The sequence below is a fragment of the Pristiophorus japonicus genome, chromosome 13 (genome assembly GCF_044704955.1).
Source record: "Pristiophorus japonicus isolate sPriJap1 chromosome 13, sPriJap1.hap1, whole genome shotgun sequence".
NCBI classification, from domain to species: domain Eukaryota; kingdom Metazoa; phylum Chordata; class Chondrichthyes; family Pristiophoridae; genus Pristiophorus; species Pristiophorus japonicus.
Window position 1 is genome coordinate 68,695,795 of NC_091989.1, and position 27,559 is coordinate 68,723,353.

At 47.4% G+C, this 27,559-nt stretch overlaps 1 protein-coding gene across 4 annotated transcripts in view; it reads right to left on the reverse strand.

The window, feature by feature from the left end:
• Positions 1 to 27,559, reverse strand: part of sox5 (SRY-box transcription factor 5) — a 239,853-nt gene that overhangs the window by 135,209 nt on the left and 77,085 nt on the right. For all 4 annotated transcript variants that reach the window (XM_070896692.1, XM_070896691.1, XM_070896690.1 and 1 more), the window contains 3 exons: positions 25,724 to 25,810; positions 17,532 to 17,704; positions 12,242 to 12,310 (listed from right to left, as the gene is read on the reverse strand). In XM_070896692.1, the coding sequence (XP_070752793.1) occupies positions 12,242 to 12,310; positions 17,532 to 17,704; positions 25,724 to 25,810 (329 nt within the window). The remainder of the gene's footprint in view (positions 1 to 12,241; positions 12,311 to 17,531; positions 17,705 to 25,723; positions 25,811 to 27,559) is intronic.

Sequence of the window (27,559 nt, forward strand, 5' to 3'; positions counted from 1 at the left end):
GAGGTGGAGCCAGGAGGTCATGTGATGACACCTCCAGGAAATCATCCAACCTCAGCTGGTCAACCTAGCCTAGACACAGGTCACTGCTGGTGTCTGGAGATCAAAGTCACAAAGTTCAATTTGATAGTGTGATTAAGGCCGGAGGCCTTACATTTATATTGGGGTACCATAAATACAGGAGCAACAGTTATCCCAAGATTCAAAAAAAAAGAAGAGAATTGTGAAATGAGGAATTTGAGCAATGAGTTGAAGATTGATTGTGAGGGAAAATGTCAAGAGCATTTCACAGAATACTGTCAATGTTCAATGGACGATACAGAGGTGATAAGGAGTAGTCAGCATAGACTTAGAAGCACCAGGCTCTGCCTATCAAATCCAGCGGAATTCTCTGAGGAGGTAGCTGACAAAGTTAATCCAATGGCTATCTAATCTACTTGAATTTTCAGAATGCATTTGGTAAAGTTCCACATATGCGGTTTATGGAGATTAATGGTCATGGAATTAATGGCAAATTAGTTAATTGCATTGAAAACTGATTTGGCAATTGAGAACACAAGGTGCTGAATTGAGCCAAATACTGACGGGACAGAAGCTATTGGCAGCTCCCGAGAGCTCAGGGTCCTCTCACGTTGACACCATTTACGAATGATAGGGAGGATACATAGAAACATAGAAAATAGGTGCAGGAGTAGGCCATTCGGCCCTTTGAGCCTGCACCACCATTCAATGAGTTCATGGCTGAACATGAAACTTCAGCACCCTATTCCTGCTTTCTCGCCATACCCCTTGATCCCCCTAGTAGTAAGGACTACATCTAACTCCTTTTTAAATATATTTAGTGAATTGGCCTCAACAACTTTCTGTGGTAGAGAATTCCACAGGTTCCCCAATCTCTGGGTGAAGAAGTTTCTCCTCATCTCGGTCCAAAATGGCTTTCCCCTTATCCCACGACTGTGACCCCTGGCTCTGGACTTCCCCAACATCGGGAACATTCTTCCTGCATCTAACCTGTCTAAACCCGTCAGAATTTTAAATGCTTCTATGCGATCCCCTCTCATTCTTCTGAACTCCAGTGAATACAAGCCCAGTTGGTCCAGTCTTTCTTGATATGTCAGTCCCGCCATCCCGGGACTCAGTCTGGTGAACCTTCGCTGCACTCCCTCAATAGCAAGAATGTCCTTCCTCAAGTTAGGAGACCAAAACTGTACACAATACTCCAGGTGTGGCCTCACCAAGGCCCTGTACAACTGTAGTAACACCTCCCTGCCCCTGTACTCAAATCCCCTCGCTATGAAGGCCAACATGCCATTTGCTTTCTTAACCGCCTGCTGTACCTGCATGCCAACCTTCAATAACTGATGTACCATGACACCCAGGTCTCGTTGCACCTCCCTTTTCCTAATCTGTCACCATTCAGATAATAGTCTGTCTCTCTATTTTTACCACCAAAGTGGATAACCTCACATTTATCCACATTATACTTCATCTGCCATGCATTTGCCCATTCACCTAACCTATCCAAGCCACTCTGCAACCTCATAGCATCCTCCTCGCAGCTCACACTGCCACCCAACTTAGTGTCATCCACAAATTTGGAGATACTACATTTAATCCCCTCGTCTAAATCATTAAAGTACAATATAAACAGCTAGGGCCCCAGCACAGAACCTTGCGGTACCCCACTAGTCACTGCCTACCATTCTGAAAAGTACCCATTTACTCCTACTCTTTGCTTCCTGTCTGCCAACCAGTTCTCAATCCACGTCAGCACACTACCCCCAATCCCATGTGCTTTAACTTTGCACATTAATCTTTTGTGTGGGACCTTGTCGAAAGCCTTCTGAAAGTCCAAATACACCACATCAACTGGTTCTCCCTTGTCCACTCTACTGGAAACATGCTCAAAAAATTCCAGATGATTTCCCTTTCACAAATCCATGTTGACTTGGACCCATCATGTCACCTCTTTCCAAATGCGCTGCTATGACATCCTTAATAATTGATTCCATCATTTTACCCACTATCGATGTCAGGCTGACCGGTCTATAATTCCCTGTTTTCTCTCTCCCTCCTTTTTTAAAAAGTGGGGTTACATTGGCTACCCTCCACTCCATAGGAACTGATCCAGACTCAATGGAATGTTGGAAAATGACTGTCAATGCATCCGCTATTTCCAAGGCCACCTCCTTAAGTACTCTGGGATGCAGACCATCAGGCCCCGGGGATTTATCGGCCTTCAATCCCATCAATTTTCCCAACACAATTTCCCGACTAATAAGAATTTCCTTCAATTCCTCCTTCTTACAAGACCCTCTGACCCCTTTTATATCCGGAAGGTTGTTTGTGTCCTCCTTAGTGAATACCAAACCAAAGTACTTGTTCAATTGGTCTGCCATTTCTTTGTTCCCAGTTATGACTTCCCCTGATTCTGACTGCAGGGGACCTACATTTGTCTTTACTAACCTTTTTCTCTTTACATATCTCCAGAAGCTTTTGCAGTCCATTTTAATGTTCCCTACAAGCTTCCTCTCATACTCTATTTTCCCTGCCCTCCTCTACTGAGTTCTAAATTTCTCCCAGTCCCTGGGTTCGCTGCTATTTCTGGCCAATTTGTATGCCACTTCCTTGGCTTTAATACTATCCCTGATTTCTCTTGATAGCCACGGTTGAGCCACCTTCCCTTTTTTATTTTTATGCCGACAGGGATGTACAATTGTTGTAGTTCATCCATACGGTCTCTAAACGTCTGCCATTGCCCATCTACTGTCAATCCCTTAAGTATCATTTGCCAATCTATCCTAGCCAATTCAGGCCTCATATCTTCAAAGTTACCCTTCTTTAAGTTTTGAACCATGGTCTCTGACTTAACTGTTTCATTCTCCATCCTAATGTAGAATTCCACCATATTATAGTCACTCTTCCCCAAGGGGCCTCGCACAACGAGATTGTTAATTAATCCTCTCTCATTACACAACACCCAGTCTAAGATGGCCTCCCCCCTAGTTGGTTCCTCGACATATTGGTCTAGAAAACCATCCCTTATGCACTCCAGGAAATCCTCCTCCACCGTATTGTTTCCAGTTTGGTTAGCCCAATCTATATGCATATTAAAGTCACCTCCAGTGATTGACAATTTGTTGGTGACACCAAGCTATGAGTCAATGGGTTATTGAAGCATTGAAAGAGATCCGCACAGATTAAACACACAGACCAAAGAATGGCTGATAAATGCTAATGTGGCTGAATAGATTCACATTGGAACAACTGTACACAAGGAAGGATGTCCCTCAGCAAAGGGCATTGTCGCCATTACCGGCTATTCATTGAACTATTTTAATTAAACGATAAATATAGTGCCCTCTTATTAAAGGGCACTAGAACCGACAAATTAATAAAACTTTGTGAACCATAAACGGTCAAATTAAAAATCTGTTTCCGTGCACTCCAGTCCCTCTGGTGCCCACCTCTCGCGGAAGGCCGCGAGCGTACCGGTGGACACCGCACGCTCCATCTCCAGGGACACCCTGGCTTGGATGTAACCTCAGAAGAGAGGCAGACAGTTGGGCTGAATGACCCCCTCGACCGCCCGCTGCCTGGACTGGTTAATAGCCACCTTGGCCAGGTCCAGGAGCAGTCTGGCCATTCATACAAAGTGTCCAGTCAATGAGGAGCTGTTATCAATAAGGCCAATCAAATGTTGGGATGGCTCTCACGGGCATTTGATCAGATTTCAATTCAAGTTCTTCCATCCTTTTATCATCATCATAGGCAGTCCCTCGGAATCGAGGAAGACTTGCTTCCACTCTTAAAATGAGTTCTTAGGTGGCTGAACAGTCCATTACAAGAGCCAAGTCCCTGTCACAGGTGGGACAGATAGTCGTTGAGAGAAAGGGTGGGTGAGACAGGTTTGCCGCATGCTCTTTCCGCTGCCTGCGCTTGATTTCTGCATGCTCTCGGCGATGAGACTCGACGTGCTCAGCGCCCTCCCGGATGCACTTCCTTCCCTTAGGGCGGTCTTGGGCCAGGGACTCCCAGGTGTCAGTGGAGATGTTGCACTTTATCAGGGAGGCTTTGAGGGTGTCCTTGTAACATTTCTTCTGCCCACCTTTGACTCATTTGTCATGAAGGAGTTCTGAGTAGAGCGCTTGCTTTGGGAGTCTTGTGTCTGGCATGCGAACAATGTGGCCTGCCCAACGGAAGCACTGACCACCCTTTTATACATCATTGATGAGACTGCAATTGGAGTATTTGGGGCGATTCTACGATCCAGCACATCCATCAGGAAGCGCGTCGCTGGGAATTGTGGCTGTGCGGTCTGTCCTTTATGGATGTAATATCCCAGTATGTGGATCCGCGATTGCTCAAATGTGCTCCCTGCGCATGGCACCCCCCAACGGGGGGTGGGGGGGGGGGGGCAATTTGAGACACCCTCCTTAAAGAACACATTGAGGTGTGGGGGAGAGTTCAGAGAGGAGCAACAAGGATGGTTCTGCTGCTTAGAATTTCAAGTTATTGAGAAGAGCCGTAAATGTCGATTTCTTTTGGAGTCCAGAGGCATGGCAAAGTACCTTGCCCACCCCGAGTATGGCATTGAACAATAGTGGGCACGTTATCTGCCATTTTCCATTAAGGGCTCACAGCTGCACTCAGATGAAAAGATTGAGAAAAAAACATGTATGTGGTTTCTAAAGCACGGATAAGGTAGATGGAAATGGATAATTTAACTTTGACTGTGAGTGCGGAAGATGAGTCCAAAATTAATAAATTAGAAGGAATTTGACCCCACAGAATAGGACAATGGACTGCATTAGCAACTTAACAAAGGCCTGAATGTATGGTTAGGAATGGAACTGATAGCAGGATGATTGCAGACAGGGAAGATTGAATGATATATGGAGCATGGTCATTCCTGTATTGTGGAAAGTGTTATTCCAAGGTGAACAGAATAGGATAAGAAGTAATGTTAGATGCCTAGAATCTTTCAGCACAGAAGGAGGCCATTGATACCATCGTGTCTGTGCAGGCTCTTTGAAAGAGCGATCCAATTAGTCCCCCCCCCCCCACTCTTTCCCCCGTTGCCCTGCCAATTTTAGCTTTTCAAGGATACATCCAATTCACTTTTGAAAGTTACTATTAAATCTTCTTCCACCGCCCTTTCCGATAGGTGGCTATTTTTTGCTTGATTTACCTGTAGGTCCAAGGGGCAGTCTGACAAAACCTTGCTTCAGGAGACCAAAAGGTTCATGATAGAGGCTGTGATAGAACGGATTACATCGGATTTGTAGAATGAACAAGCCGGACAGGCTAAATGGCCTTTTTTTTTTGTGTTCCATGATTTCTCATGTTATCCGCAGACTAAAGGTCACTCTTGCTTTCAAACATGTCGAACAAAAACAACAACTTCCGTTTATATTGCGCCTTTAACATTGTAACACATCCCACGGCATTTAAATCAGAGAGTGGATGAGGAAAGCAGGTGTTCCACCTATTTTCTTTTTTTGTTGAGCATGTAAGTTTGGGCTCAGGATAGCTGAGTAAAATGCTCCTTCCCCATAGCCCTGCTAATTTTAGTAAAACATCCTAAGGTACTTCACAGGAGAGATCACCAAACAAAATTTGACACCAAGATATTAGGACAGGTAACCATTCTCAAAGAGGTAGGTTTTAAGGAGCGTCTTGAAGGAGGCAAGAGAGGCGGAGAGGTTTAGAGAGGGAATTCCAGAGCTTAGGGCCCAGGGTGCTGAAGGCACGGCTACCAATGGTGGAGCAATAAAAATCGCGGAGGCTCAATAGGCCAGAATTGGAGGAGCGCAGAGATCTCGGATTGTTCGGGCTGGAGGAGGTTACGGAGATAGAAAGAAAGGCCTTTGAATCAAAGACAGGAGATCTGCAGCTTCCACTCATGTTAGTTGTCCAATATTCATACGTTTTTTGTTCATGCTGCGACAGGTTTTGAGTTATTGTTTAATAGTTGCTTAATAATTCCTGCTTTGCAAACCCAGGAAAAATTGGTTTAATAACTGGCTTTGCCTTTGCACTCTGTCAATGCACCCACAGTCATTTTTCTGATGTGTGCAACGCATGTATTGGTTAACACTTGTGCCGCTCCTAAAATGCAGAACTGAAATCATATTTCTGCAATAACAATCTCACAATATCGCACCGCTGTCATCCATCAGTTTCCCAACTAAAAATAGTTTAAAAAAAACAAATGAAATAGGGAATGAAAAGGGCCCTCATTTGAAACCAATCGCCGCAAGATCTTAACCCAGATACGTCTGTGCCTTGTGAGCAATTATTTGAACCTGTTAAACTTGCTGTCTCTAGCTATCCTGAGCAACTTGCTCACCAAGAAAAGAAAACAGGGGAATACCTGTTGTTCTCATCCACTTGCTGATTAAATGCCACGGGACGTTTTACTGCGTTAAAGGCGCTATATAAATGCAAGTTGTTGTTGTTGACATTCGAAAAAAGAAAGACTTGCGTTTACATAGTGCCCTTCTTGGACTCAGGATGTCCCAAAGTGCTTTACAGCCAATGAAGTATTTTGAAATGTAATCATTGATGTAATGTAGGAAACACGGCAGCCAATTTGCGCACAGCAAGGTCACATAAACAGCAATGTGATAATGACCTGATAATGTTTTTTTTAGTGATGTTGACTGAAGGTTAAGTATTGGCCAAGACACCGGGGATAATCCCCCTGCTCTTCTTCTAAATAGTATCATAGGATCTATTACATCCGCCTGAGAGAGTAGTCAGAGTCCTCGTCCTCAGTTTAATGTCTCATCCGAAAGACGGCACCTCCAACAGTGCAGCACTCCACTGGAGTTTCAGCCTCGATTTATGTGCTCAAGTCCAACCTTCGGACTCTGTGTCGAGAGTGCTGCCCACTGAGCCACAGCTGGAGAGTTTTCGATCTGTTAAAGGTGCTGTATAAATGTGAGCTGTTGCTGCTGAGGAGGTGGTAAGCTGGCTGCCTATCCAAAATTTAGTTCCTATATCATCTGCTCTCAAAACATAGTGGCTGTTCTAATAAAAATATTAATCAAATGGGGTGGGGAGGCATTGAATATCCTGCATTCGCATGGAAAGAAGGAAATGACTTTCATTGATATAGTGCCTTTCACATGCCCAGGACGTCTAAAAGCACTTCACAGCCAATGAAATACTTTTAAAGTGTAGTTCAACAAATATCACGAAAAACAGATTATCTGGTCTCATTGCTGTTTGTGGGAGCTTGCTGTGCGCAAATTGGCTGCACAGCCAATTACAACAGTGACTGCACTTCAAAAAGTACTCCATTGGCTGTAAAGCGCTTTGGGACATTCTCTGGTCAAGAAAAGGCGCTATTTAAATGCAAGTTCTTTCTCTCATATATAAGCATGCAGAGAAGTGTTCACACAAATATAAACATTCTGACATAAGCGCGCGCACACACATGCACACAAACCCACACCCCACACACACATGCACACTCACACACGCGCACATGCACATTCACACACACAGATATGCACACATCATCATCATCTTAGGCAGTCCCTCGGAATCGAGGAAGACTTGCTTCCACTCCTGAAGTGAGTTCTTTGGTGGCTGAACAGTCCAATACGAGAGCCACAGACTCTGTCACAGGTGGGACAGATAGTCATGAGGGTAAGGGTGGATGGGACTGGTTTGCCACGCGCTCCTTCCGCTGTCTGCGCTCGATTTCTGCATGCTCTCGGCGATGAGACTCGAGGTGCTCAGCACCCTCTCGGATGCACTTCCTCCACTTAGGGCGGTCTTGCGCCAGGGACTCTCAGGTGTTAGTGGGGATGTTGCACTTTATCAGGGAGGCTTTAAGGGTGTCCTTGTAGCGTTTCCGCTGCCCACCTTCGGCTCGTTTGCCGTGGACGAGTTCCGAGTACAGCAATTGCTTTTGGAGTCTCGTGTCTGACATGCAAACTATGTGGCCTGCCCAGCAGAGCTGATCGAGTGTGGTCAGTGCTTCAATGCTGGGGATGTTAGCCTGGACAAGGACGCTAATGTTGATGCGCCTGTCCTCCCAGGGGATTTGTAGGATCTTGCAGAGACATCGTTGGTGATATTTCTCCAGCAACTTGGGATGTCTGCTGTACATGGTTCATGTCTCTGAGCCATACAGGAGGGCAGGTATCATTACATGAGCTTGGTGACAGTTTTGAGGGCCTAGTCTTGAAACACTCTTTTCCTCAGGCGGCCGAAGTTTGCACTGGCGCACTGGAGGCAGTGTTGGATCTCGTCTCTTGTTGATAGGAGGCTCCCGAGATATGGGAAGTGATCCACATTGTCGAGGGCCGCGCCGTGGATCTTGATGTCTGGGGGGCAGTGCTGTGCGGTGAGGACAGGCTGGTGGAGGACCTTGTCTTACGGATGTTTAGCGTAAGGCCCATGCTTTCGTACGCCTCAGTAAATACGTCGACTATGTCCTGGAGTTCAGCCTCACACACACATGCACACTCACGTGCACACATTGATGTGCAAACACACAATGCTTGTACTCATGCATTAAAAATACTTTTTATTAAAACCACAGAGACCACAATGCCGGGGGAATGAGAGGGAAACATAACGGAAGAAACAAGCACAAACGTACAGAGCTCAGTGATTAACTTATCCCTTGGTTAGGTGGGCGAAGCGGATGCTTTTACTCATTACAAAAATCTCAATGTCAACCTTTTTTCCGGGTGGGATGCTCGATGAATTACGGTAAATGCCCCCGTCCTGAGCCTCTTGTTAAACAGGGCAGCAACCCGATGGTCTCCGTTCTGAAAGCAGCAGGCCCTGGTAATGTTGGAGATTTGCAGCAGAGTCACTGCACTCATTTGTGCGTCGGGTTCCCAGGGGTTTATCTACAAACGTTGGGTGGGGTCCCACTCTGGTAAGCGATAGGACATCAGCTGCGATGGCTTCTGTGAGAAGCAATTGTTGAGTCGCAGGCCTGAGATCTCAGTTGTTTGGGAAAAGGTTGCAAAGTCATGGGAAACACTCGCATTCTTTTATTTTTGAGCTGGGGCTGCTTCAGTGAATAATGTGAGTCAACATTTAACATTTTATGGAGACAGCTGCTGCTGACACACAATGATTTACCGCAGAAAGATCTCCAGCCAAAAGGGTATAGTTCTTCCCTCTCCATTTCAGAACTCTTTATGGTAGCGTATCCACCAGCAAGCAGTGACGGATGGACCTCAAGGACTCCCGAGTTGTAACGTGAACTGCTTAGCTTATCTATCACAATATAACTAAAGTAAACAGTAAATGGCAAATGGCGACAGTTCACTGGTGGGACCCACTCCAGAGACTTGGGCGCTTAACCAGTGCAGTACTGAGGGGGTGCCGCACTGTCGGAGGTGCCGTCGTTCGGATGAGGCGTTGAACCGAGGGCCCCACCTGCTCTCTCAGGTGCACGTAAAAGATCCCATGGCACTATTGTGAAGAAGTGCAAGGGAGGTCTCCCCAATCTCCGGGGCAAACATTTATCCCTTAATCAACCTCACTAACAAACAGATGAGCTGGTTATCGTCACAGTTCTGTTTGTGGGAGCTTGCTATGCGCACATTGGCCGCTGTGTTTCCTGCATTACAACAGTGACCACACTTCAAATAATATTTCATTGGCTGTAAAGTGCTTTGGGACTTCCTGTGGTTGTAAAAGGCGCTGTATAAATGCATCTTCCTTCCTTGATGGAGCAATGGTGCGCACATATAAAGCTTCATTTCAATAACTCTGACTTGAACTCAGCCCTCTCCCTGGCACTCACTATATGCCTCGCACTGAGGTCAGTTGTTAAATTGCTATTCTGTCCTGTTTACTCAATGTTTTGTCAACTAGTTTAGTTGGCAGCAGAGGAAGTAATGCTGGATTCCCAGACTCCCCGAATTACTGGGAACCAAAAAATGGCCATCTTCAGAATTAGACTTTACCCACGGCTTTGTCAGCATTTGTTGACCAGTGACGTTCCCTCTGCAACTATACCCTGTTATCCCACTACAACAAGGCAGCAACTCGATAAACTGATCTGCAGCAAATCTTTTGCTGCACAACAGCTTAGTCACAGATCGAGTTTGGCCAGCTTGGCAGGCTCAACAGGTGGAGTAGCAAGGGACATCACCTCAGTGGGCATCATAGGCCGACAGGGCCAGGGACAGGGCCAAGCTGCAGAGGCTAGATGTTCGGAGAGAAGGTGTGGGTCAGGCTATAGTGAATAACAGACTGTCCGCCATCCTGAAAGAAATAGTAAAGTGGCACCCCATCCACTGCCTTAAACATTCACTCCCTCCACCACCGGCGCACCGTGGCTGCAGTGTGTACCGTCTACAAGATGCACTGCAGCAACTCGCCAAGACTCCTTCGGCAGCACCTCCCAAACCCACGACCTCTACCACCTAGAAGGACAAGGGCAGCAGGCGCATGGGAACACCACCACCTCCACGTTCCCCTCAAAGTCACACACCATCCTGAATTGGAAATATATTGCCGTTCCTTCATTGTCGCAGAATCAAAGTCCTGGAACTCCCTCCCTAACATCACTGTGGGAGCACCTTCACCACACGGACTGCAGCAGTTCAAGAAGATAGATCAACGCCACCTTCTTAAGGGCAATTTGGGATTTTTTTTAACAAGATTTGCATTTATATAGCGCCTTTCATGACTACTAGATGTCTCAATGTGCTTTATAGCCAATGAAATACTTTTGGAGTGCAGTCACTGTTGTAATGTAGGAAACGCAGCAGCCAATTTGCACACAGCAAGCTCCCACAAACAGCAATGTCATAATAACAAGAATCTGTTTTGTTATGTTGATTGAGGGATAAATATTGGCCAGGACACCGGGGATAACTCCCCTGCCGTGGGATCTTTTACGTTCACCTGAGAGGGCAGATGGGGCCTCGGTTTAACGTCTCATCTAAAAGACGGCACCTCTGACAGTGCAACACTCCCCCAGTATTAAAGGGTCAGCTTAGAATTTGTGCTCAAATCTCTGGAGTGTGACTTGAACCCATGGGACTTTGAGCTTTGCTGAGCTTAGAAGGATGTTAAAAAGCTGACAACAGTATATACGCATTGAAAATGGAGGGAAGAAGTCCCACATACCTCCAGAGGTGAAGGGCACCTCCTACTGTGGAAACGATTGGAGCCCAGGTTCAATTCTCAGGTCGTGCTGAGTCGCTGATATCAGGAAGGAGGCGGAAGTGGGTGGTGGGGGGCGGGGGGAGGTGGGGGTGAGAGAGGCAGTAAAATTCCTTCTAGCTCCCCTGGGTTAATGGGAGGAGAAAGTCAGCCACTCCACAGTTGAGCGATAGAGAGAGGAGTCAAGGGTTATGGGGAGCGGGCAGGGAAGTGGAGTTGAGGCCAAGATCAGATCAGCCATGATCTTATTGAATGGCGAAGCAAGCTCGAGGGTCCGTATGGTCTACTCCTGCTCCTATTGCTTATGTTCTTATGTGTGCGTGGGTGATGGGCGAGAACAGGACCGGGCTTGACTGTGCTGCATCCTACAGTCAAACAGCCCATCAGCACTCACTGCTCTCGACTCACAGCTGAAACCTGGGCAAATCGTGCCCCGCTGGTGTCCGTGGTCTCAGGACAACACAGCGAGGGGTGGGGGGGATGGAGAAATTGTAGAGAAGAGCAAAGACTGAACAGTGAGCGGGAATGGCAGCCTCGCGAGCCTGGATGGGCACCACCACAGCAGACACAGAGAGAGGGCGATGGGAACCAGTGCTGAGACGGTCAGGATAACCTCACTGAAACACTCACAGGCCTGAGCCTACTGCCAAAGCACCAATCCCTCATGGCTTGTTTGGCTGCATCTTCACAGCAAATGCAAACAGCAGGTTTTTTGCGTTTCCGGAGCGTACAAAAATATGTCCTGGCTTTCCTGTGAAGCGTGTCAGGAGAACTTGCAGCAATCTCTCACCCTTCCCCACCCACCCGCCCGCCCACTCTCCCTCCCCCACCTACCCACCCATTTCCTCCCCCACCCACTCCATCTCCATGCTGACCCACCCACCCCCCCTCCAAACCCCCCACTCCCCCCCTACCCAACCACTCCCCCTCCACTCCCCCTCCCCCCCCACTCCCCCTCCCCCATCCCCTCCTGCTGCCCCCCCCCACCCCGCTCCCTGGCCAGTGAGGGTCCTTCAGAAAAGGTTTGTCTCCAGCCCGGAGATAAGACAATGATCAACAACAATACAACCCAAGGAGGCTGAACTCTGACCTGGATCTGCTGCTGAAGGAGGTTGATCTTGTGCTGCTGTTGGAGCAGCTGCTGCTGCTGCCTTGCGATCTGGAAGAGAGGACGAGGGATAAGATTGCTTTTTGCGTCAGTTTAAAGCTACCGCATCATTTTTCCACAATATTCTATTTTTGTTTCTATTTTGTCCCATTACCACACGCTCCTGCCTCACTCCATCATCGCTTTTGTCATTTAATCTCTCCTGCCCGCCACCCTCTCACAGATTCTCCCTTTTGTTCTTTTTTCCAACTTACCGAGTTCCCATTATTATGAATGACAACATACTTTACCCGATTGGCTACCCAGAGCCATGTAACTGCAGCTCCCACCCTGCGCACGTCCTGACGTGCACGCGCTCTGCCGCACAGTCAGTGGAGGCCTGGGGACCGGGAACTCACGTGGGCGCAGCAGGAACAGCTAGGCGCACATCTTTTTTCCCTATTTCAGTCGATCGCCCGCGGGAAGCAGCCGACCGGGATATCTAGGCCAGTATCTCATCTGGCCTAGAAATCCCGGCACCTCTGACAGTGCAGCACTCCCTCAGCACAGCACTGAAGTGTCAGGCTGGATTATGTGCTCATGTCTATGGAGTGGGGCTTGAACCCACAACCTTCTGACTCAGAAGATCCATCATCATAGGCAGTCCCTCGAAACGAGGATGACTTGCTTCCACGCCATAAAAGGGATGAGTTCACAGGTGTTTCAATGAAGGACCTAATATTCCAGGTCCTGAACTACATCCTGGAAGATGCCTGTGCATGAATTCTTTTAACGTGTGGTGGCCGTTGCACACCAGCCACCACACGGGCTTGACAGAGCTAGGTCTTGGTCCAGTGGCAATGGTTAACCAAGATGACTGGAGACCAGCTCTGCTGCACGGACCCTAGTGTGCACACATATCGCAGTGTGGGCTGGCCCGTGCAAGTGGCCACTCAGAGGAACAGGAGCTCTGGTTGATTTTCTTTCCCTCCCAGGGCCTGTTTTAGTGAACTCACTGCGAACTCCCACCTGGGAACAGCTTGACTCCACCACAGGCCAAAGGTTCGGAGCTCTGGCCCTCCTGGTCCAGCACCAACACCCACTGTGCCCACCAGAGAAGATTGCCCCGCTCCCGAAACAGAAATATCCTTGGAATTAAAAGTTCCTTTTGTTGATTTTTGTCTGTGAAGATCACTTTTAAAAGCCTCTTCTATTGAACTTCTATGGAAAAATGGATTTGTTTTGGTGTGTGTGGAGGAGGGGCACATTTAAAGGCATCGCACAAATTAAACTGGAAATGCAACTCAATTAGACTAACAAAAGCAAAGCATGCTGCATTGGAAGATTAGTCGCAGTGCAGTCTTGACTTGCCGACAGATTGCAATTCAGAAGTTGATTGCTAGTTCATCAAAAACAAAAGCTGCCAACCCAACCAAAGGATACACAATGAAGTGACACAATACTAATTAAATGAAGTGATTTGATTGTTTACCAGGAACAGTTGTTATATTCATTGCGATTTTTGCTTTGTTGCAGATCGCAACAGATTGTTTCAAGGTAAGACCGGCTTTTAATTACAGTACAATTAAAATATAAAAAACAGGCAAGAAAGCCAGCACACAAATTGTGAGATCTATTCAGCTCGCATTAATAACAAACCTTTGACATTTGCATATGTACGATGCGATAGGAGATAGGAAACTAAGCCTTTATTATTCGGTCAAAGACTTTATCATGCAAATTGAGACAATAGACTACTCACACGTTGGACTTTGACCATTTTTAAACAAATTATCTGCAGCGTGTTTCATCATTTTAAAGGGGAATTGTTTATCTTTATGCAGTGTTGAGGTAAACGCAGCTTAAATGTGAGACCATGTTTTTCCAGCTGTGGCTCCCTCGCCTCCAAGTCACAAGGTCACAGGTTCAAGCCCCACTCCAGAGATCTGCCCCCATAATCCAGGCTGAACTCTGAGGGGGTGCCGCACTGTCTGAGGTGCCGTCTTTTGGATGAGACATTAAGCTGAGGCCCTCATCTGCCCTTTTGGGTGGATGTAAAAGATCCCTATATAAACTTTTTGAAGAAGAGCAGAGGTGTTTTCCTCGGTGTCCTGGCCAATAGTTATCCCTCCAACAACATCATTAAAACAGATTATCTGGTCATTATCACAGTACTGTTTGTGAGAGCTTGCTGTGCGCAAATTGGCTGTCGAGTTTCCTATATTACAACGCCGATTACATTTATAAAGTATTTCCATTAGCTGTACAGCCTTTTGGGATGGCCTAAGATTGTGAAAGGCGCTATAGAAATGCAAGTCCGTTCTTATCTTTCTCTAATGTTTTTCTAAATCCTAGGATCACAGCTACTTAGTACAAACCAGTCAAAGCACTAACCACACTTGATCAGCTCCGCTGGGCAGGCCACATTGTTCGCATGCCAGACACGAGACTCTTAAAGCAAGCGCTCTACTCGGAACCCCTTCACGGCAAACGAGCCAAAGGTGGGCAGAGGAAAAGTTACAAGGACACCCTCAAAGCCTCCCTGATAAAATGCAACATCCCCACTGACACCTGGGAGTCCCTGGCCAAAGACCACCCTAAGTGGAGGAAGTGCATTCGGGAGGGCGCTGAGCACCTCGAGTCTCGTCGCCAAGAGCATGCAGAAATCAAGCGCAGGCAGCGGAAAGAGCGTGCGGTAAACCAGTCCCACCCTCCCTTACCCTCAACGACTATCTGTCCCACCTGTGACAGTGACTGTGGTTCTCGTATTGGACTGTTCAGCCACCTAAGGACTCATTTTAAGAGTGGAAGCAAGTCTTCCTCGATTCCGAGGGACTGCCTATGATGATGAGAAATGCAAGTCCTTTCTATTTTTGTCTAATGTTTTTCCAAATTCTAGGTTCACAGCTCCTTAGTACAAAGCAGTGGAAAGTAAATTTAACACTGCTTTTAAAACAACTTGCATTCATATAGCGCCTTTAACATAGAAAAACATCCCAAGGCGCCTCGGTGAGGCGTAAGCCGAGAGCAATGGACAAGGAAGGGGATGTTTGGAGGAGAGACCAGGTTCTGGGTGAGTTTTACGGAGGATCCGATGGATGGGTGGGTGGTGGGGAAGCTGGAGGGATTTACAAAGCTGAGGACCTGGGTGGGTGAAGTCACGGCTGCCAATGGCGGGGCGAAGGTGGTCACAGAAGCACAAGAGGCCAGAGTTGGTGGAGCACTGAGCTGTGGGGCAGCAGGAGTTTACAGCGATAGGAAAGGGCGAGGCCACGGAGGGATTGCACACCAGGGTGAGAATCATAAAAACGAGGCGTTGTGGAACCAGGAGCCAATGTGGGTCAGTGAGGTCAGGGGTTGTGGGTGAGCAGATCTTAGTGCAGGATAGGATCGGAGTTTTGAATTAGCAGAAGTTTAGATTGTGGAGGTTGGGAGGCCACCGTTTACATTTTATTTATATTTTTGTGCTGGTTCCAGAGTAGCCACTCCAGTGATACAGTCATTATCATTATAGGCAGTCCCTCGAAACGAGGATGACTTGCTTCCATGCCGAAAACGGATGAGTTCACATGTGTTTCAATGATACTCCGGATCCCAAACTACATCCTGAAGGATGGATGACGCCTGTGCGTGGATTTTTTTAACGTGTGGTGACCATTGCACACCAGTCACCACACGGGCTTGACAGAGCTAGGTCTTGGTCCAGTGGCAAGGATTAAGCAAGACGACTGGAGACCAGCTCTGCTGCACGGAATACTCTGATAACACTGCCTGTCTGGAACTCCGATTCTTCTGATGAGAAGAGAAATTTGCACATTGCTCTCGGCAGAGCCACTCTCCCAGCATTTACATCTTCAAGATGTGCGCAGTGTGGCTGGGAGCATCACACTGTCTAAACCATTATTATTATAGGCAGTCCCTGGTAAAGTGTGACATCACCAGTGACACCTGGGAGACCCTGGCCGAAGACCACCCTAGGTGGAGAAAGTGCATCCGGGAGGGTGTTGAGCTCTTCCGAGTCTCAATGCCGAGAGCATGAAGAGGTCAGGCACAGGCAACGGAAGGAGCGCACAGCAAACCAGTCCCACCCACTCCTTCCCTCGATGAATGTCTGTTCCACCTGTAACAAGGTCTGTGGCTCTCGTATTGGACTGTTCAGCCACCAAAGAACTCACTTTAGGAGTGGAAGCAAGTCTTCCTCGATTCCGAGGGACTGCCTATGATGATGATGATGAGTCACTGTTGTAATGTAGGAAACGCAGCAGCCATTTTGTGCACAGCAAGCTCCCGCAAACAGCGATGTGATAATGACCCGATAATCTATTTTTGTTACGTTGATTGAAAGGGGAAAGATGGCTGTGGACTTCCGCTCCTGATCCACTGACCCTTTCCGGAAGTGTGCAGGTATGGACATGTGCGAATCTGTGAGCTGACAGACAGTCGCAGTGAGAATTGACCACTGCCTTGGAACTCCGCCTCAGCACAGTCAGGCGAGGAGGGGTATGGGAGATGAGCAGAACGAGAACATTGGAGGGAGGCAGGAGAGTGGATGAGGGACTTCAGTTCTGTGGACAGACCAGTCAAGCTGGGATTGTTAACCTTAGAGCAGAGAAGGTTATGGAGAGATTGAATCGAGGTGTTTTGACAGAGTAAATTCGGAGAAACTGTTGCTACTGATAATTGGCGAAAGAAGCAGAGGGCAGAGGAGGAGAATTTGTGTAATGCAACAAGTTGTTGTGATGTGAGAGGGTAGTGGAAGCAGATTCAATAGTAATATTCAAAAGGGAATCGGATATATGCTTGAAAAGGAAACATTTGTAGGGCTATAGGGAAAGAGTGGGACTAATAGGATGGCTCTTTCAAAGAGCCAGCACAGGCACGATGGACCGAATGGCCTCCTTCTGTGCTGTAGGAGTCTATGGTTCCCTCAAGACCCTATGGATCAGTGGCAGTTTACAGGTAGAATCTGATATAATGTGCAATTTAAAGTCACAGCATGGTTCGTGTGTACTTATGTTAAACAGCTCACATGGCAATCTTTTATTGCTTTTATTATATTGTTTCACTCATAAAGATCCAGGCTATTAAGAATCAGGATAGAGGTCGTAGTGCAAAGGTCAGCTGATGCCCCCACCATGTTAGAGCAAGAGGCACAAAGATGATCCTGCTATAAAACTATGGATTTTTCGTAAAGTTTTGAATGATGGCCTCTTAATTCAGTGGCTGTAGTGTCTTGCTGCTGAACTCTCTCTGACTCCCTGTAAACGGGATTGCCGCATTGATCGGTACTCACTTGCTCCTGCTGCTGCTTGGCCAGTTCCATTTGCTGTCGCTGCTTCTCGAGCTGTGAGGCCGCCAGTTTCTTCTGTTCATCGTGCGCCGCCAGCAACTGTTCACGCAAACTCGTCAACTGATTAATCATCGCCATCAGCTGCCGCTCCTTCTCTGCGAGACTCTCTGGTGTCCCTGTAATCAGCGGCACGGGGGTGGGGGGGGGGAGAGAGAAAGTGGGAGAGAAAACTTGAACTCCTCTTGAACCTGACAGGCTGTGGGGAATCAGCAAGCAGAGGGAAAGAGAGAATCAAGGAATCGGGGAGCAGAGAGATCAGGGAATCGGGGAATCAGGGAGCAGAGAGATCAGGGAATCGGGGAATCAGGGAGCAGAGAGATCAGGGAATCGGGGAATCAGGGAGCAGAGAGATCAGGGAATCAGGGAGCAGAGAGATCAGGGAATCGGGGAATCAGGGAGCAGAGAGATCAGGGAATCGGGGAATCAGGGAGCAGAGAGATCAGGGAATCGGGAAATCAGGGAGCAGAAAGATCAGGGAATCAGGGAGCAGAGAGATCAGGGAATCGGGGAATCGGGGAATCAGGGAGCAGAGAGATCAGAGAAATCAGGGAGCAGGGAATCGGGGAATAAGGGAGCAGAGAGATCAGGGAATCAGGGAGCAGAGAGATCAGGGAATCAGGGAGCAGAGAGATCGAGGAATCAGGGAGCAAGGAACAGAGAGATCAGGGAATCAGGGAATCAGAGAGCAGAGAGATCAGGGAATCAGGGAGCAGGGAGCAGAGAGATCATGGAAAAAGGGAGATCAGGGAATCAGGGAATCAGGGAGTAGAGAGATCAGGGAATCGGGAAGCAGAGAGATCAGGGAATCAGGGAGCAGGGAGCAGAGAGATCAGGGAATCAGGGAATCAGGGAGCAGAGAGATCAGGGAGCAGGGAGCAGAGAGATCAGGGAATCGGGGAATCAGGGAGCAGAGAGATCAGGGAATCGGGGAATCAGGGAGCAGAGAGATCAGGGAATCAGGAAATCAGGGAGCAGAAAGATCAGGGAATCAGGGAGCAGAGAGATCAGGGAATCGGGGAATCAGGGAATCAGAGAGCAGAGAGATCAGGGAATCAGGGAGCAGAGAGATCGAGGAATCAGGGAGCAAGGAACAGAGAGATCAGGGAATCAGGGAATCAGAGAGCAGAGAGATCAGGGAATCAGGGAGCAGAGATCAGGGAATCAGGGAGCAGAGAGATCAGGGAATCGGGAAGCAGAGAGATCAGGGAATCAGGGAATCAGGGAGCAGAGAGATCGGGGAATCAGGGAGCAGGGAGCAGAGAGATCAGGGAATCAGGGAGCAGAGAGATCATGGAATCAGGGAGATCAGGGAATCAGGGAATCAGGGAGCAGAGAGATCAGGGAATCGGGAAGCAGAGAGATCAGGGAATCAGGGAGCAGGGAGCAGAGAGATCAGGGAATCAGGGAATCAGGGAGCAGAGAGATCAGGGAGCAGGGAGCAGAGAGATCAGGGAATCAGGGAGCAGAGAGATCATGGAATCAGGGAGATCAGGGAATCAGGGAGCAGAGAGATCAGGGAATCAGGGAGCAGAGAGATCAGGGAATCGGGGAGCAGAGAGATCAGGGAATCGGGGAATCAGGGAATCAGGGAATCAGAGAGCAGAGAGATCAGGGAATCGGGGAATCAGGGAGCAGCGAGATCAGGGAATCAGGGAGCAGAGAGATCAGGGAGAAGACAACCCTTAAACCACACATCCCAACACCCTTACACCCTTCATCCCAACCCCTTACACTTCTCATCCCAACACCCTTACACCCCTCATCCCAACACCCTTACACCCCTCATCCCAACCCTTACACATCTCATCCCAACCCCCTTACACCCCTCATCCCAACATCCTTACACCCCTCATCCCAACACCCTTACACCCCTCATCCCAACCCCCTTACACCCCTCATCCCAACACCCTTACACCTCTCATCCCAACACCCTTACACCCCTCATCCCAACACCCTTACACCCCTCATCCCAACACCCTTACACCCCTCATCCCAACACCCTTACACCCCTCATCCCAACACCCTTACACCCCTCATCCCAACCCTTACACTTCTCATCCCAACCCCCTTACACACCTCATCCCAACCCTTACACTTCTCATCCCAACCCCCTTACACCCCTCATCCCAACATCCTTACACCCCTCATCCCAACCCTTACACCTCATCCCAATACCCTTACACCTCTCAACCCAACACCCTTATACCCCTCATCCCAACCCTTATACCCCTCATCCCAACCCTTATACCCTTCATCCCAACACCCTTACACCCCTCATCCCAAACCTTACACTTCTCATCCCAACACCCTTACACCCCTCATCCCAAACCCCTTACACCCATCATCCCAAACCCCTTACACCCCTCATCCCAACCCCCTTACACCCCTCATCCCAACCCCCGTACACCCCTCATCCCAACCCCCGTACACCCCTCATCCCAACCCCCTTACACCCCTCATCCCAACCCCCTTACACCCCTCATCCCAAACCCCTTACACCCCTCATCCCAATCCCCTTACACCTCATCCCAACACCCTTACACCCCTCATCCCAACCCTTACACTTCTCATCCTAACACCCATACACCCCTCATCCCAACCCCCTTACACCCCTCATCCCAACCCCTTACACCCCTCATCCCAACCCCCTTACACCTCTCATCCCAACCCCCTTACACCTCTCATCCCAACCCCCTTACACCTCTCATCCCAACCCCCTTACACCCCTCATCCCAACCCCCTTACACCCCTCATCCCAACCCTTACACTTCTCATTCCAACACCCTTACACCACACATGCCACCACTGCACATCTCAGCACCTTTAGACCACTTTCCCAACACAATTCAACTGCCCTTCTCAACATCTATTGACCATTGATCTCAACACCCTATAACCACTTACCTCGACAAATTAGAATTGCTAAAGGTCAATTCTCTTGGTGTGTTTAGGTGGATATAAGTCAGCAAGCAGAGAAGCTTTTCCAGGGCTTTTAAGACTCTATGGTAGCATTTTAAGCTCTTTTTAAACCAGCGAATGTTCATAAACATCTCATGTCTCTCTACACTGAAACTGTTTGGTCAATCTTATTTTGGAAGTAAAGCTTTCTGCTTGTATCTTTTTGGCACTTGCAATTTTCCTACTTATTCCAGAATATTAGAATGAACTTGTTTCATAATCTGCATACTTTGAAAATGTTCTGCATTGGGAAGTCACAGCAGGCTAGTTTTGAAGATGTGTTACTAAAGGAGATGTCTATCTTGAAATCTAAGTAGGCTTACAGTACTTGAAAGGTTAATGGAGAATAATTAAAACATCACGAGAATTTTCTTTTTCCATGCAGCCCAAGTGACACCAGTCACCTCCAGTCATATTATCCCCCGTCATCACTGCAGTACATGGATTTGTTTAGCTATCTGTCCAATTCTGATCGGTTTAAAGGGGCACTGTGATAAGGAGTTTCTAGTTTTTAAGTGACAAGTTCTATGCAAATATGTTAGAGAAAGCACTTGCATTTCTATAGTGCCGTTCATGTCCACCGGACGTCCAAAAGTGCTTCACAGCCAATGAGGTACTTTTGAAGTGTTGTCACTGTTGTAACCTAGGGAAACGCGACAGCCAATTTGTGCACAGCAAGCTCCCATAAACACCAATGACCAGATAATGGGGGTTCTTCTGCTCTTTCTCTGGCTGTCTTGGCCGAGGAACCTCTGTCGATGTTCACCCTCAGACTATTTTTGGTGTTATTTAAGGGATAAAGGATGGCTGGGACACAAGAAGAGCTCCCCTGCTCGTCGTGGAGTAGTGCTGGAGGGTTTTTCCACATCCAGCCGAGGAGGTCAGACAGGGCCTCAGTACAACATCGCATCTGAAAGACGGTGCCTCCAACAATGCAGCACCGAAGATTAACCCACCCGAGATTATGGAATCTCTGGAATGGGGCTTCAACCCAACAACCTTCGAATACAGAAGCGAGAGTGTCACCAACTAAGCCAAAACTGACACCAGTCCCAGACTACCATTGTTAATCAGCAGGGCCCCAACACTGAGAAACTGAGAGTCCAATGCCATCTTGCAAAATTGCTGTCTGTGAAGAGTTTCACAAGTGTTGCCTTCAATAACAAGTTGTCTTTATTTGCACTCTTTAAAAAGAGTGTTCGAAGACTTGGAGCTCAAACCTGGCACCAAGCTCATGGTCTACAGAGCAGTAGTCATACTCGCCCTCCTATATGCTTCAGAGACATGGATTATATACAGCAGGCACTTCAAAACACTGGAGAAGTACCACCAACGCTGCCGCCGCAAGATCCTGCAAATCCATTGGCAGGATAGGTGCACCAACGTCAGTTCTCTCTCAGGCCAACATCCCCAGCATCGAAGCATTGACCGCGCTCGACCAGCTCCGGTGGGCAGGCCACATTGTCCGCATGCCTGAGTCAAGACTCCCGAAGCAAGCGCTCTACTCCAAGCTCCGACATGGCAAGCGAGCCCCAGGCGGGCAGAGAAAACGCTTCAAGGACACCCTCAAAGCCTCCTTGAAAAAATGTAACAACTCCACGCGGAAGCCAAGTACAAACAGCGGAAGGAGCGCACGACAAATCAAGCACCCCATCCACCCGTCCCTCCAACCACCGTCTGCCCCACCTGTGACAGAGACTGTAGATCCCGCAGTGGTCTCATCAGTCACCTGAGAACTGATCTCAGTGTGGAAGCAAGTCATCCTCGACTCCAGGGGACTGCCCAAGGAGAAGTAGTAAGACGTCCTTAGGTACATCACAGGAGCATAATCAGGAAAATAATTGCCACCGAGCCAGAGAGGGAGACATTAGGACAGGTGATCATAATCTTGGTCAAAGAGGTAGGTTTTAAGAAGCATCTTCAAGGAGGAGAGAGAGGTAGCGAGGCGGAGGGGTTTATGGAGCGAATTCCTGAGCTAAGGGCCTCAGCAGCTGAAGGCACGGCTGCCAATGGGGGGGGGGGGGGGGCGAAGAAAATCAGGAATGCGCAAGAGGCCAGAATTGAAGGAATGCAGAGATCCCGGAGGGTTGTCGGGCTAGAGGAGGTTAGGGAGGGCCCACACTCGAAGGGAGCAGGGGTTGGGGGATCAGTGCTACATGGCAGGATTGGTGAATGTACCCGCTGACCAAGGAGGACTCCGCAAAAACAAGTTCGACACGTTTTCCCATCGAGGAGCTGAGCTTTGAGGACCAAAAAGATCCCAGACTGATCTGTCCAAGTCTGATCGGTCCAAGTCAGCGTGGATTTATGAAAGGGAAATCAAGCTTGGCAAATCTTTTAGAATTTTTTGAGGATGTAACGAGTAGAGTGGACAAGGGGGAGCCAGTGGATGTGGTGTATTTAGACTTTCAAAAGGCTTTTGACAAGGTCCCACACAAGAGATTAGTGCTCAAAATTAAAGCACATGGTATTGGGGGTAATGTATTGACATGGATAAAGAACTGGTTGGCAGACAGGAAGCAAAGAGTAGGAATAAACGGGTCCTTTTCAGAATGGCAGGCAGTGACTAGTGGGATACCGCAAGGTTCAGTGCTGGGACCCCAGCTATTTACAATATAGAATAATGATTTAGACGAAGGAATTGAATGTAAGATCTCCAAGTTTGCAGATGACACTAAGCTGGGTGGCAGTGTGAGCTGTGAGGAGGATGCTAAGAGGCTGCAGGGTGACTGGACAGGTTAGGTGAGTAGGCAAATGCATGGCAGATGCAGTATAATGTGGATAAATGTGAGGTTATCCATTCTGGTGGTAAAAACAGGAAGGCAGATTATTATCTGAATGGTGACAGATTAGTAAAAGGGGAGGTGCAACAAGACCTGGATGTCATGGTACATCAGTCATTGAAAGTTGGCATACAGGTGCAGCAGGCGGTGAAAAAGGCAAATAGCATGTTGGCCTTCATAGCAAGAGGATTTGAGGATAGGAGCAGGGAGGTCTTACTACAGTAGTACAGGGCCTTGGTGAGGCCACACCTTGAATATTGTGTACAGTTTTGGTCTCCTAATCTGAGGAAGGACATTCTTGCTATTAAGGGAGTACAGCAAAGGTTCACCTGACTGATTCCCGGGATGGCAGGACTGACATATGAAGAAAGACTGGATCGACTAGGCTTATATTCAATGGAATTTAGAAGGCTAAAGGGATCAGGGGGTATGGAGAGAAAGCAGGAATATGATACTGAAGTGCATGATCAGCCATGATCATACTGAATGGTGGTGCAGGCTTAAAGGGCCGAATGGCCTATTCCTGCACCTATTTTCTATGTTTCTATGTTTCTATCCCTGGCCGTTAATAAGTTAGCTGATGTTGGCTGGGGCCGCTGGAACATCGGCACTACAATTGGCCTCGGTGTCCCCTGGGCTAGGACAGCCAAAATCAGCCAGGGCTTACCTCAGCCAATTGCTCTCCAGCGATCCCTGCTGCTGTCTGATCAGGAGCAGGCCAAGCCATACCCTACCAACACGCGCAGCCAAGTCTCGCACATGGCTCTGATCTTGGGAGAACCGAAGCCCAACCAAGGAGTCACCTTCAGGAAAAGGGGGGGGAAAGTGATATAATCCATGGGGGAACATGTTCAGTTTATATTACTTTAAATGGTTCCAAAGTAAAATCGACAATAGGTTCATGTGTTGGCTGTGATTTTTTGAAAGCTTGGTTTGGGCCCTGTTTACACACAAAGAAATGTCCATCTTGCGAGCCAGAAATTCCTGCCGACAATAGGCTTTTGTAATCCGTTTACATTTAGCTTACATTCCTGCATGGTTCTGCTATCGTGCAGCAGCATATCAAACGATCTCTGCTCTTTTCTTTCCACCACTCTAGCCTCTGGTGGCACGGCACTGGATTCTTGGGCAGAAAGCAATCAGCCCAGCCTGACCTCACAAGAAGGTGCGAGTGAGATGCATTTGCCCCCAGAGGGCAACTTTCTCAACAATAGACAATAATTGCAACTGTCACGGCAGTCTGCAGTGGAAATAAACCGGTGGCTGTTTTAACAGCTCGCTGTGGAGCCAGGCCCTTTAGATGTGTGTTTGGAAGGGGCTGCAAAACAGAAAAGACCTTCTGTTAAAATGTCAGAGCAGCAAAGAAGCCCTCCTTTCATGGCAGCAGCAAGCAGGCTGGCAGGAATGTGGATTGTCTTCCTGCATTCACAGATGGATATTCGTCCGCAGTGTTTCATGTTCACCCTGCACAAGAGCAATAGGTAATGATCTCCAGAGGAACATTATAAAGGTGCAAGAGATTTATTGCTCTTCCAACACACTGTCTTTTCAGCGTTTCAACCGAGCTAAAGACACAACAAAAGTTCCCCGGCCGAACTTTGAAAGAAAGGAATAGTTCCCATCGAAAAGTCCTCTTATGTCAACTGGAAAACGTTTGACAGAAATGCTCGAGAATATCATGGCTTGGGTGGTTTATAAACCGCTGTACCTCACATTCGGAAACACCAGCACCGTATCAGCAAGGGGTTACAGTTACATGTGAATCAAAGTACAGTCGGATGGTATATGATAGATATCGAAAATGGGGTATAGAACACTTTGAGCTGGGGAGGGTTAATCAACGGGTGTTTGGCTTTAATTGAAAGTGTTGCTCTAGTTAAGGAGCTGTTGTCTAGACTGGGATATTCTCGTTTCTTTTTGTTTCATTGACATTATGTTGAGGTCAGACACGGCAGAACAAACAGGACATGCAATCTGGAAGCTGTGCATTATTAAACATATTTATAAACAGTAACTGTGCCTTCTTTTAGAGACCATTACTGGAATTGCCACTTACTGTGCTCTAATGAATGATGACAAGCAGAAACCAGATCAGCTCTCAGACTCTATAAAAAAATTTAACTTGTCATCAAAACTGCTGAACAAGGCTGAAACTGTTCCCACATATGACATGACACTGTCTTTATATCGTGTGTAAAATAGAAGATACAAATTAGGAGGCTTGACAAAAATATCTTGCTATTAAAAGATATTTTCAGCAGGCTGCACCCTGGCAGTTTAACTTTCTTTAAACACACACACACACAAGCAAATAGTAGCAAGAATCATTTTCAAACATCATCGCAGAAGTGGGGAGAGCGTGCAAGGATAAATTGAACTGATAATTTACCCAACCTTTAATCTCCCCGATGTTTCCCGACCCCATGGCTAGTAGCTTGTCCTTCCAGTCTTTTGATAAAAGCTTCTCGATACTAGGAGCTTCTGAGGAAATGCAAAAACAGAGAGCGGGGGGGGGGGGGGGGGGGGGCGGGAAGAGAGAGAGAAAAAGGAACATTTAGAAAGGATTAATCTGCCACAACAATGCATGCAAAGTCCATCTGCAGACGAAAGCATCTCTTCCCATTGCGCTGCCTTGGTTATATGTTTAATCGTCACACAGATAAGAATGTATTTAATCACATGCTCTTTGAAAATAATTACCCTTATCACAAACAAAGCAATTGTTGTTAGTGGGACAATACCTGACTGGGTGCTGGAGTTGCACTTAATATCTCGAGTCAGCCAGTGAGAAAAACCCACACACTTGAACAAATTTACAGGATATGCTCAGGAACGTTGAACGACAATATAGCACAAAGCCAAGGGCAGATAAGAACCAATCCTATTTCGCTTTATTGCCGTGGATCAAACAGTTGAAAGGCTACAAGTAAAGTGGGCACCGACTGTGTTGCATGCAGGGACAGTTCCAGTGAAAACACAATCACTTTATCAGAAACATTCTGAGTAACAGAGGAGGAAAAACCCCCAGGTAGCATAAAACAACACTCCTCACTTGTCATTTACAGAGTCGATCTGTTCCACTGCTTGTCAGCAGAGGGGTTTTAACACGTGCCAACTGCCAGGGCTTCTGCTAATAGAGCGAGGTTAACAACTTGATTCTCTGGGCAACTTTCTCATTCAATTTTCCAGCCCTTTTTTTGCCACAAACGCTAAATCCTTAAATGGTTTCTGCCCTTGCCGACATCACGTAGGCAAAATCTTACAGGAGATTCTATTAATGCATAAAGTGAAGCCTTCTGCCATTCACTGAGGACTGCTGGTTAAATGTCCTGATGCAGCTGTACTACGCCAGATATTATCGGAGCAGCCACTAGTGCTCTTTAACAGCTGTCCTGTGTCCACCCTGCCATCATCCCAACAGGTGCTATTCGGCACCGAACAATGGCACAGGCTTTTAAGGCACTGCTCTGACATTGAAATGAAACAACAAATGGCTGGGCAATGCATTTCTCCTCAGGTCACTCAGTGTGTACATAGTAACAGGAATTACTTTTATTTATTAATATGTTACATTGTCCCCAGTGACAGCCAGGGCATTTTGACTTTTTTTCTTTAAAACAAAAACCCTTTGAGTGCAGCTCCCCACTTTAGATTCCAGCTCCCCCAAAGTTCAACGTTGGCAAGCTTTCCGTTTTTGAACTGAATCGTTTCTATAATGTCGAAAGAGCGAAAGCAAACGCACATCCCCACCACCGTTGGGAGAGCATCGCTGAAGCCCCTTTTTGTGACACGAACCTCCCTCTTCAGTGTGACTCAGATAAAGGATGACAGAAGATTGAGCAACTCCCTTGTCACCGAAAAATTGTGTTACCAAGACGTTAACAGGTCAGAAAATTCAATACCATTATTTGCTGAGTTTTTATCGAGAGCTTCCAAAACAGCACTGCAGCTTAATCTAGAGACATCAGGGTAGAAATTAAAATCTGTCTGCGAGTGAATCAATGCCTTCCTGCAGTCTATTAAATACTACATCAAAAAACACTTCATACAATAATTAAAGCACACTTCAGAAACTTCATTACTTAGAAGCTCTATCTATATACAGTCAAAGCAAGATTGATAAAAGAAGCATTTTATGTTGTTTTAAAAGATCAGCTCGGTCAATCTTTGACCACACGGCCTTAATTTGTATCTTGAGAGGTAAAATTCCACATAAGACAGGCTCTATAT